The 11,334-nt window shown below is 40.5% G+C and overlaps 1 protein-coding gene across 7 annotated transcripts in view; it reads left to right on the top strand.

Moving 5' to 3' along the window:
• Positions 1–1,468: 1,468 nt before the first annotated feature.
• The window catches only part of letm1 (leucine zipper-EF-hand containing transmembrane protein 1), a 28,902-nt gene continuing 19,036 nt past the window's right edge, over positions 1,469–11,334 (top strand). For all 7 annotated transcript variants that reach the window (XM_083924031.1, XM_083924030.1, XM_083924028.1 and 4 more), the window contains exons 1-3: positions 1,469–1,767; positions 7,339–7,396; positions 8,184–8,670. In XM_083924031.1, the coding sequence (XP_083780157.1) occupies positions 1,683–1,767; positions 7,339–7,396; positions 8,184–8,670 (630 nt within the window). In that variant the 5' untranslated portion in view covers positions 1,469–1,682. The remainder of the gene's footprint in view (positions 1,768–7,338; positions 7,397–8,183; positions 8,671–11,334) is intronic.

The following is an 11,334-nucleotide window of genomic DNA, read 5'->3' as shown; positions in this document are numbered from 1 at the left end:
TCAATAAAGTAGAGGACAACTAGCTTAGGCCAGGGTGGGTTCAGGTTAAAAAGGAGAAGCAGACCTCAACCCAACGCAGAAATGTGCAGTTACTGGTCGTTGTCATTTAATTGTTGAAGTGGCTGATACTGGAGACCTATTTTTCTTTTTAGTTCCTTTATTTATCCACATACATCTTAAGAAATACTTTCTTGCTCACACTCAGTTATGCATTGACATCTGGAAGCTTCCGTGTGCAACCACTCAATCTTATTTGTTGGCCGCTGCTTCACTAGCACAGGTGGGCCTCAGGGCCTTCCTCAGAGGAAAGGGCAAATGCAGCTCTTTCACTTTCCTCAGTCCTCACTCGCAGTATTCTGCTGGTTTGGGGACAATACAAGCCTGTTTCTCTAGAATTTTTAGGCTATGACATAAGAGAAAATGCATAAGTGCATAATGAAAAAGACAAAAACTGGATTAGGCAAAAAACACAGACATGTATGGCTAATTTATTCTATAATAGAGTTAGAACATTCCCACATCACAAAAATAACAGTAAAGATTTTCAAGGTTCAATGTTCTTTATTTGTTATGCGCACAACAATAACATAAATATTTGTTTATATCTAAGGCCTCAGGCACCCGCCAACAAGCCCCATAAAATAAATATAAATAGAAAAAAAAACATGCAAGTAAAAGCAACATCGTATATAATAAACAGTATTGTGCAAATTCTGATATCGGCTTAAAATATATACAAATGAAATATGATTTCAATAATTTTGCATTATGTCTCAAAAAAGTTCGATACTATGGAGGCCAACTCCTGCCAGTGTGATAAAAAAAGATCCTGTAAGTCATTATAATGAGTTAGTATCTCAAAAAAAAGTGTTCTCATTATTTTGAGATACTAACTCATCATAATGACTTACAGGATCCAATCTTTTTTTCATCACAATGGCGGCAATGTCCTTCCATACCATACAGTACTTCTTTTTGACAATAGTCAAATTATAAATGCCATTATGTTTTGTGGACCATGAATGGAGTGTGGACTTGTGGCTGGAGAGGTGCCAGTTCATCTCCTGGACACTGCCGATGTGCTGTTGAGCAAGGCACTGAACCCCCAACTGCTCGGGGTGCCAATCCATTGGCAGCCCCCTCGCTCTGACATTTCTCCATTAATTGCATGTATATAGGTCCTGTTTGTGCATGTGTGTGTATTTCGGGCGTGTGTGTGTGTAACCTGAATAATACTAATAATAACAGAGTGAAAAGATTTAGTTTCTCCGTACGGGATTAATAAAGGAATTCTTCTTCTTGCAAAACCCTCCTCCAACTCGAAAACCCGGGCTTTTATTTTGATAAATAGCCGGAAGTGTGTCCTCGTCATACATCTCCGGCTGCTTAACCAACGGCTCTGTTTAACACCCACAGTCTGACGTCACTCGGAGCCTTGTCCGGTTAGCTGTCATCTGCGTAGAGAAGGGAAGGGCATGACATGGAGTTATATTTTCCAATGTACAGTAACATACGCGTCGTCGTTTGTTGAAAATACACATTTTACATTCCTGTGTACCACGGTTATCAGTTCTTTTTTTTATTCGACAACTTGGAACAAACGGTGGCTAGCTAACCGGCTAGCTAGCTAGCTTGTAACTTACTGTAACTGTAAAAGGTGATTGAAACAGAAAAGCCTCCGCATGGCGTTAATCCTGTTTACGAGGTCTCGGGCACCTTTAATGAAAACATCCAGGTCGTTAAAGAACGAATTCCGGAAAGGTAAAGGTAAGGTTTCTATTACAGTTTGTTATTGTCTAGTTAACTCAAGTCTTTATCATTCAATAAAGCTAACAACGTTAATCATTCAGAGACAGGGGGTCCTGAGTTGTTAGCCCTGTTTAGCTTTATTTCCGGAAGATGGTGGTTGACTCAAGGTGACAGGATAACATGAGCATCATACTTAAATCATGTATTATTCATTATTTTTAAGCTGTGAATCAGTTAATACTTCTTTTCATAAAGGCTGTTTTTGCATGTAGTGATGTCACTGGGCAGCTCGAGGCACCGCACCTTTTCTGACGGGTTCAATAAAGGAGCAAAACATGATTTGGGGTTCAGGTTATTCGAGGACAACCTCGTCTGTTCTGGCTGAAGAGCGCCCCCCTTATTCCACTGCAGTCTGAGAAGATGCTCATTATTAAACGACTGGCAGGTTTCTGTCCCTGTATTCTGCACCCACAAGATTCATTATCTAAGATGTATGTTGTGGGATTTAAAAAAAAAAGAGGCTATATTATGGTTCGTCAAGTTAACCAAAATGCCAATCCGTATAGGTAACTCAATTTTGAATATGTCTATGGAGATTAAATAAAGCTAACATGGAACTTACTCATATTAGCAAGAGGAGTCATGTATTTACAGAGGTGTATTTTCAGATTACTGAGCATCACTTAAAACCATCTATCATTTATCAATGTAGGCTATGAATCAGTTAATCATTTTCTGTATTTGCATGTAAGGTTCACTGCTCCTTTTTCTGGTGAGAATTCAATAAGGAGCAAGACGTGATTTGGGAGTCAGGTTATTTGAGGACAACCACGTCTGTTTGGGCTGGCGAGAGAGCGAGCACCCCCCCCCCCCTTTCTCTGCAGTCTCAGAGGATGCTTGTTGCCATGGCAGGCAGGCTCCCGTCTGTTTAACCAGGATCCACAAGATGCTTGTATATAAGAAAGCTGTGTTGTGGGATTTCAAACGAGTGAGGCAGGCTATATTATAGTTCTATGGTGTCCTTTGTTCTGTGATCACGGATCACAGTTTACCCTGGCTGTCTGTTTATTGTTGATGTTTGGACAAGGCTTTGAAATATTGAGCCACAGGGATGTTGCAGATGCAGAGCATTGTGGGGATTTTGTACCCTGTCCAAACTAGGCTTGCTATGGACATTTTACTTTAAATTTTGGTTATTAAACAGTATATGTCTCAACTTCTGAATTATGTTTTAAAACTGGGACAGGAGTAACTGGGGATTGAACTTCCGTTCTTGTGTTCTTACGACATCTCGTCGGTCTTCTAGTTTCCCTTTATGAATGATAACCGCAGCCTGCTGGTAGGGCTGGTAATTTCCTCTCACAGAGGTGAAGAACGTATATGCTAGTTGGCTGTAGTCTTTGTAGTGTGTTCAAGTCCCACTTTTTGGGTGAAATACAGGCGATGTTAAACGACGTGGCAGTCTGCTTTCCTCCACTAGTTCTTTGAAGTCTGCTTCTTTTTTTTGCCTTTAAACTTTCCACACACACTTCATTAATTCATGTGCTCATCTTTTGACAGGAATATTCTTTTTGTTTCATGCAAACTTATCCCTCTCACTGAATGGTCTTGAACTGGGCATCGGTCAAAGTAAATGTATCTGCAGACCAACTTGGTAACTCCTTATCACCATTCCCTGCATGTTTTTGATAAGCATTGCCTTGTTAGCTGTTGTATAACCGGCAGAGACATTAAGGGGATACTTCTCTTTTCAAGTTTTTTGTTAAACATACAACAACATACCGTATATTTGTGAGTGCAGTTGAAGATCTTAGAGGACAATTCTACGGAAATAATAATTTGAGTCTCTATGTCTCTTAGCTAAGTGCATTAAAGCTGTGCTTATAAATAGACGAGAGGGTCATAAAGGGAATTTGTCTGTCTGCACTGGCCGGACTGAGGCTGAGCTCTTGGCTTTAGGCCCAGACTTTCAGACAAATTGTGGTGTTCCATGAGGAAAGGTCAGTTCCTCTTATAACTCCACCTGAGACAGCCTCGTCTTAATTTTCCCCTTTCAGTTTTCATGTCTGTGCTGACATCAGTGCTATTATCTGACTGTAGTATTGGGGGCAGACACTATGTCATATATTTTTTTTTTAAGTTCCTTATAAATACAGTCATATCTTGCTTGTGAATATTCCCCCCAGGAGCGTCAAGATAAGTGATCAGTGATGCATTCAATAGTAAGGGCCTGCTTTGAGTGCTGAACATTGGTCACCACACAGTCTGAGCAAAGTGGTTGCAATCATCAAAGAAAGGTTGCAAGGTCAGAAGTAGTAAAGATTATATCATCATCTAACACAGCGTCAATAATCTACTGGAGAAACAATAAAGTTTGAGTTGTGATATAGTGACGGTACACATGCATTGGTGTAAGTGTAGTGGTTGTGATGGGCATCTGCAATGACATGGAGCAGTGTCTGCCTGAAAATGTGAGTTTCAACTGTCTCTTTTACTAACAGTGAGTATGGATGAGAGTGTTTTCCGAGGGGAAATGACTAGAATCGTCATATTTTATGGGCACTGTGAAAGGAGATGCTTGACATCTGAGAGCCACTAAAGCCACATACTCATAAAGCCAAGCGTATCTAAACGGACCGCAGTCTGGACTCTAGCTTACCATCATACTGTCTAAAAAACAACCTGTTTTGAGTCCATACCACTTTTGTTTTCAAGTGCCCTCTGTATATTAAGCTCATACTGGACATGGATTTAAGAGCAGAAGGTTGTTCTGTTAGGTCTTCTAGACCTAATGCAAAGTGTCATCTTTGATGGGAGTTATGCACCTGATTAACAGATCACGTTGTATTGCCAACATTCTTGTTCTTCAGCTGCTTCCCTTAAGAGTCAGATTTATACACGTGAGCTGATACTTTTGATAAAAAAAAACAGATATTTTGCATCATGTATTGTTAGATGTTAAAAAAACAGTGTGTGTGTTTTTTGTGCAAGATGGCTGTATCTGTGTTGAAAAAGCTGAGACCAAAAGTAACAACTGATGTGTTGAACTGGCTCCAGGCCGCACACACAGTGCGTAAGGAAGTGTTTTAACACGTAACAGGCATCTGCAGGCTGCGGGTCACACGTGAGTTAGTTGTTGCAGGTTCAAATCAAGCAGGCAGGGCAGGGCGTGACCCAGTCATGACCGTTCAAGACTGTTCAAGACCGTTCAAAACCGTTCACGACCAGACCAGTTTAGTTCGATGCCAGACCAGATCCAAATGGGATCAACACAAAATCATAGTAATCCTAGAAGTCCTGCCCAACCCCAAAACGGCCAATTAATATGATAGATTACTTTACAAAAAGGAACATCAATGATCAACATGTTTCTGTAGAGCTATTTTATCATCATTATTAAAAATTACAAGATGACAATTTCTTGCTTTACATTGTTTGATATCAACATTGATCTGGATGAGAACAAATATAAGAGTGTTAGAACATAAATCATATACAATGTTTCCCCCATGTTTAAGAGGTTTAGGACATGCAAGGTTTGCTATTTACTGTGGTTATAAGAGAAACACAGTGTTTACTTGAATCATTTTGAGTTTTCCTTTTTTTAAATAAGGTTCTGAGCTGGAGCCATGATCTCCTCTGTGTTCTGCAGTATCACGGCTACACAGGCATAAATGATTTTATTGCCAGATAAACGGAGAATTAAATTGTATAAAAAAATGAAGTTAAACTCTTAAAATAATTTATCTTAATTTGTTTACTCACTCCTCTCTTGCTCCTCCTGGGGTTTCTTCTTTTTCTTAACTCAAAAAAAGAATAAAAGAAGAATAGAGGTTATTTGAATTGTCTATATGCCGAATATTTGTGCTTTTGGGCTATATAAGTAAAACTGACTTGAGTAGATTTATGCAAGATTTAGTAATGCCACCATGGCATATTAAGTGCATGCTATGCAAGATATTGAGTCATTTTAATTGGTGTATATTTGTAATTCCACATATATAGTGCTATAAAGTTGCATACTTATTAAGAGAAAAGAGATTTTCTTGTACTTCCATTGTGATCTACTTATTGTGACACATCTGGGACTGAAAGAAATGAGAATGTGAAACCAAATCTGTAAAAAGCCCAAGGGGATCAAATACAGAGGACTAGTATAGTGTAAGGTACTGTATTTCCAGGGTTTTCTTTCTGTGCTACAGTAGGCGCCCGCTCAGCCACAAAGGTGACACTGTTCCAGTAAACTCTCTGTCCTCCTGGCTGCCAGCCTCAGCCTGACATGTTCAACCAGGCCTTGCTGGATTCACTCCAGCCTGCCATGTGACAGCCAGAGGAAGGGCGTGGTTAGGCCATGTGCTCTGACATAATTGGCTGGAAGTGTTTTACAACTCCGCCTTCTCTCTGCATGTACTTCACACTGACAGCGGCCTCTTGGGTTCGGGGGCCTCACTGTGGGCCTCACAGGGAGTGAATACCCTGGCCTCCAAGACGGTGTAACGATAAGAACAGAAGAATAATACACTTCATTTGTGTGGCAGAGATCTTTAGTTTACAGATAAGATGCCGTACATGTTTTGGAAGATAATACATAGCAAAGATAATCTCTGAATATGGACCTTTTCAAAGATGTAAACATAAACATTCTAAATGTGCCCTAGTTTATTTCCTGTTGCAGTTCATGTGAATGACAGAAACGGACAGGAAGTTAACAAGGGCCAAGCCTGTTGCCTAGCAATGGAATTTCGTTGAAAAAGTCTATAGAAAAAATCTAAATGTAACCACAAGATAATAGCGTCAAAGAGATTCTGTGTATATTTTGGATAACTGAATCCATCTTGTCTAAGAGATTTGCATGCTACAATGATCCTTTATGACTGTTAACGTAGCAATACTGCATTGTGAAAATACTCCACTACAAATAAAAACCATTGCATTCAAAACATTACTTAAGTAAAAGTATATAAGGCATTATCAGCAAGTGTATTTAAAAAAATCCAAAGCAAAATAATGAATTATCCTGTCAGTTATTCCTTATTATATCTGGTGTTCCTGGATTAATATTACTTAATATTATTACTTGATATTACATTAATGTTTATGTTGCATTCTACAACTGGAGATGTTTACGGTTGTGCTAATTTTAACACCTTTATTTACTGTTGGGTAGTTTAATCTACAGAAATAAATCATATAGGATCATCATATGAACCTAAAAGTACCTCAGATTTGTAGTAAAGTACAGAACATTGAGTAAATGAACTTAGTTACATTCCACCTCTGGGAACAAGATTGCAGCAGACTGTTATGCATTCATAGATACACTATGGTGAAAGATGTCCCTTTATATCATTGTTATTGCATAACCAGTGAAAAGCGTTGGGTGGTTTTGAACATGTCATATCTGTGTTATTGAAATAAGGCTGCATTAAAGTGTCAGGACAGTCAGAACCTGCAGATAAGCTGCTGATGTGATTTGCTTATTTGCACATCAGTAGCAGGGTGCTTTATGTGTTTTTGTGTCCCTGTCTCTGTCTAATGGTTGATTATCAGAACACAGCTGCTCATGTTTTTTTTTTCTATTCCTTTTAGGGAAAGTACAAGATGGTGCCTGTTTCAACTGTACAGCGATCAGACTCTCCAGTCAAAAGTAAGCCAATTCAATGCATGGCTTTAACAGTGTCTATATTTCCTGCAAACCTCTGAAAATAAATGATGTGAAAACATAAGACCTTAAATTGTCTAGCATGCAGTCTAATATAACATTTTAAGACTTAGAGGTCTTTAAAGCTTTGTGTTGTCTTGGGTGCTGTTTTGATGTTAAAAAAACAAACAAATTTACACTTTCTGAAAGGTCTATACCTTTTATTTTTTATTTCCAGTAAAAGCCTGAAAAAATATTTCACTCTATGAAACATGCAGACACATTTATTTTATAATGTACAGAGACATTTTGAGGTTGTTTTTTTCTTGTGGTACACCTTTCAGAATTATAGGGACATTGTAAAACAATCTATTTTGCAACAAGTATTTACCAGAATTTTGTTAATAAATATCCAGACTAAGATATTTATATTAAGACTTAAGTTGGTTTCACACTGCCACACCACAACCTTGCCTTCAAGAGCGTTTCCCAAAAAAAGCAAAGCTTTTTTTAAAAGCCACTCCTGCTGCCCGGTGGTTACCACCAGAAGTTCAGCACATTGAACTCTGGGCAGCAGAGCAAAATCTGTTTGTGTTCATGTGGACGGCAACCGCTTACTCATCGATTATTGGAAGCGTCAAGTTACCGCATGCCGGCGTGAAAGCACCTATTTTTAAAGCTGTTATTCTATCTTTATAAATTGTATAATGTATTATGTACAATGTTTTATTTCCCCCGAGACTAAGATACACTACTATTTGTTCTTAAGCTCTTCATCTTGTTGTCTTCTTAGACTTGATGGGCTCCAACTTGGCAGTTTGGCCCAGGTCTCTTCATTCGGTCCTTCCTTCCCAGATGGACATGTGGCGCCCTACCAGAGCCAGGACTCACAGCGCCTCTACTGTGGTTTTTCGTTGGGGGTCTCCTCTTCACCGTACCCCGCAATCACAACGGGAGGCCCGTGGACTATAGCAAGGCCACAGGACATCTCTGGCGTTAGGTGGATACACACCACGAGGAGGAGATGGGACGACTCCAAGGTGGAGAAGTCACTGCGGTCGTTAAAGGACAAGAAGAAGAAGCTGGAGGAAGGAGGGCCAGTGTACAGCCCCACGCTTGATGCAGCACCTGTAAGAAGGACGCTTCGACAGTGGGTTGTAGATGAGGTCAAGCACTACTACCACGGCTTCAGGCTGCTGTGGATTGATACCACCATTGCTGGGCGAATGCTATGGAGGGTGCTGAATGGACACCCCCTGTCCCGTCGGGAAAGGAGACAGGTGAGATTTGCAGGGATGAAATATAAATGTCTTGTCGTCTTGAAAGGTTTGCTCTGGAGAAGAAATCAGTAAAGATTATGATTTTATTCAAATTATACACACATTACAACAGCATTGTTCCACGGCTGGTTTCTGAGCAGCTCAGTTGGCAGAGTTGGTTTTCAGCTTGATGCTTAAAGGGAAATAATTTCCTAAAAGTTAGTATCACATTTAGTGATGCTAAGTGTCCCAATCCCAGATCTCCACAGCTCTGTGTCAGCCCGGAGAAAAGCCTGACTGCACGAGGAAAAGAACTTTCTGGCTTGTTTGCATGTCTTTAAACCAATCCCAATCGTTTTGGGTGGTCTTAAGCCCAACAGCATTGGCCGGCCAACAGTCCCAACAGTCTTCATCTGGTGTGTCAGACCAAGTGAAGCTGGAATCAAAACCCTGTGAACCTAGTTTGTGTGGATGGATGCTGACTTTTTGCCTTGAACATGCAGCTCTAGCCTCAATTTTTTTAGCGCAGCATTATGTATGTCGCCATCGCCATCAAGCGCATGTGTAAGACTGTTTTTACAGGGTTCTGGCCTTCAAATGAGTCATCTGGAAACATTAAAAAGACAGCCAAAGATTGTGCTTTGTTGTTGCTAATGTTAGCATAAACCGCTAGCTAGAAACAGTGACTGTTGTCATATCAGTCAGCATATCAGTTGCTGGTTAGAAAAATAAATGAGAATCCCAAGTGGTTGTTACTGTAAACAGCATTATGTGTACATGGAAATGTTTGAGCACGTCTGGTGAGTACATGCATTCTGTAAACTATTTGAGCAGGAAATAAGTAGCAGTTACAGTAAGCCTTGAGTCAATCAGCCAGTGTTTCCAGTGAAATTAAGTCTGACTCAGAGTTTACAGAGAGCTGATAACCAGCAAAAGCTTAGAGATCGGAGATGACTGTACGGTTCAATTCTGACAGCCCAGACATCTTGTTCTATAATGTTTAATCCACAGCTTCTCAAACCTAATGAGATCAATTATAGAAATTGGCTGCACGCTGGGTGTTTACTCATCCGGCGCTCTGCAGATTGCGCTGCTTGATTAAAGCTCTTTAGGAAGAAGCTTTAAGTGTTGCATCTTTGATTAGAAAACTCCTCATTTAACTTCACCTTCACCCAGTGTGTGCTTTCATTCAGCCAAAGTTGTACCACAATGTCTAAGTGGTTGTGGTTTTCACAGCACGATCCCTTGAAGTAGAAAAAGGGAAACATCTACAAAGTGTGCAGCAACTGATGATGATATAACGGCCATGTGATGATATATCCTGTTAAAATGTAATCAAATGTAACTTTGCTGAAATTAGAGGCGTTCTGATACTCAAACCAGTGTCAGTAATGCCTAAGAAACTGCCCTAAATGCTGGTGTCAGTATCAGCAAGTATGCAAGTCTATTTCTGATCTTTTTCTGTTCCGACGGACTGTCAAACTAGACAATGAAAGAAAGAAAGTTGTATGGCATTAATTATCTGTATGCATCCGTCCATATTTTACAAACCTGAGCCAGGCCATACAACAATGATGGCAATCGAATCTAAGGGCGCACTCATACTGTCCTTTCGCACTGCGACCCGGGCTTTAGGGTACTTGTCCCCCCTCCCTCTCCCCCCGCGGCCCAGCCCCGTTTGTACTCACACTGCCTGGGCCACGGCCAATACTTCTTGCTGTCCATACGCCATCACGGCGTAACACGTCACACGCATTGATCGCGTGTGTGTGGCTTTGTTTACAAATCTTTCCATAGACCTTGGCGTTTTTGTGCGTCTTGTCGACTGTTTTTGAATATTTTCATCCGACCAAATCTGCAGTAAACACTCCACCTCCGCATCACACCAACGTGAACCTTTCACCGCCATTGTTGTTGTTGTTAAATGTCCGCGCATGGTCCGTCCTTCTATTTTCTATGTCCGAACAGGCGGACATAGCGCTACTGCCGTAGGGCTCGTGCTCGTACACGTACGCATGCTCGTGCTCCTACATGTGCAAACGGCTCCGCTAAAGCCCAAGACAGAACGGGACAGAACGACAGTGTGAGTGCGCCCTGAAACATGTGTTGAAATAGTAAAAAAAAAATTTGAAGTTATATTTTCTGGGTTATACAGGGGTTGTGTTACAAGGGGTACAGATTTGGTGTAATTCGATTTTAATTGGTGATGCATGTGGATGACCTGATTAAATAACAAGGTTTTACAATCAGTAATTCAAAGCAGACATACTGTAGAGCACACACTGTTTAGTTTAAATGTATTTAGGATTTACAGTCAACTGCTGTGGAAACAAGTTCAAATAAATCACTTCTCCTCTTTTGCAAGTAGTGAAGTAATAAAAACGGTTGTCCCTGGGTCTGGATCTGCCTGCAGTCTGACGTTTAGAGAGGCCGTCTGGAATCGAGGCTCAGTGTCCGCTGCAGTAGTCTGATGCCAGCGCTGGCACATAGGTGTCATTACAGGGAAAGATGAGCAGGTCAGTTCAGGTCACACTTGCCGTAACCTTATCCCTCAACAGTACAGGAAGGTACAGACTTAGTGGACATAGTTGCCAAGATTTGTTTAGGTGGTTACTGGGTTTTGCTGTCCTTTTTCAATGTGGAATGTACCATCAGCTTTTGCTATTTAACTAGACAAAATGAGTT

The sequence above is a fragment of the Echiichthys vipera genome, assembly GCF_963691815.1.
Source record: "Echiichthys vipera genome assembly, chromosome: 12".
Taxonomy (NCBI): Eukaryota; Metazoa; Chordata; class Actinopteri; order Perciformes; family Trachinidae; genus Echiichthys; species Echiichthys vipera.
The sequence above is the reverse complement of the archived record's forward strand: the minus strand, read 5'-3'. Positions and strand labels throughout refer to the sequence as shown.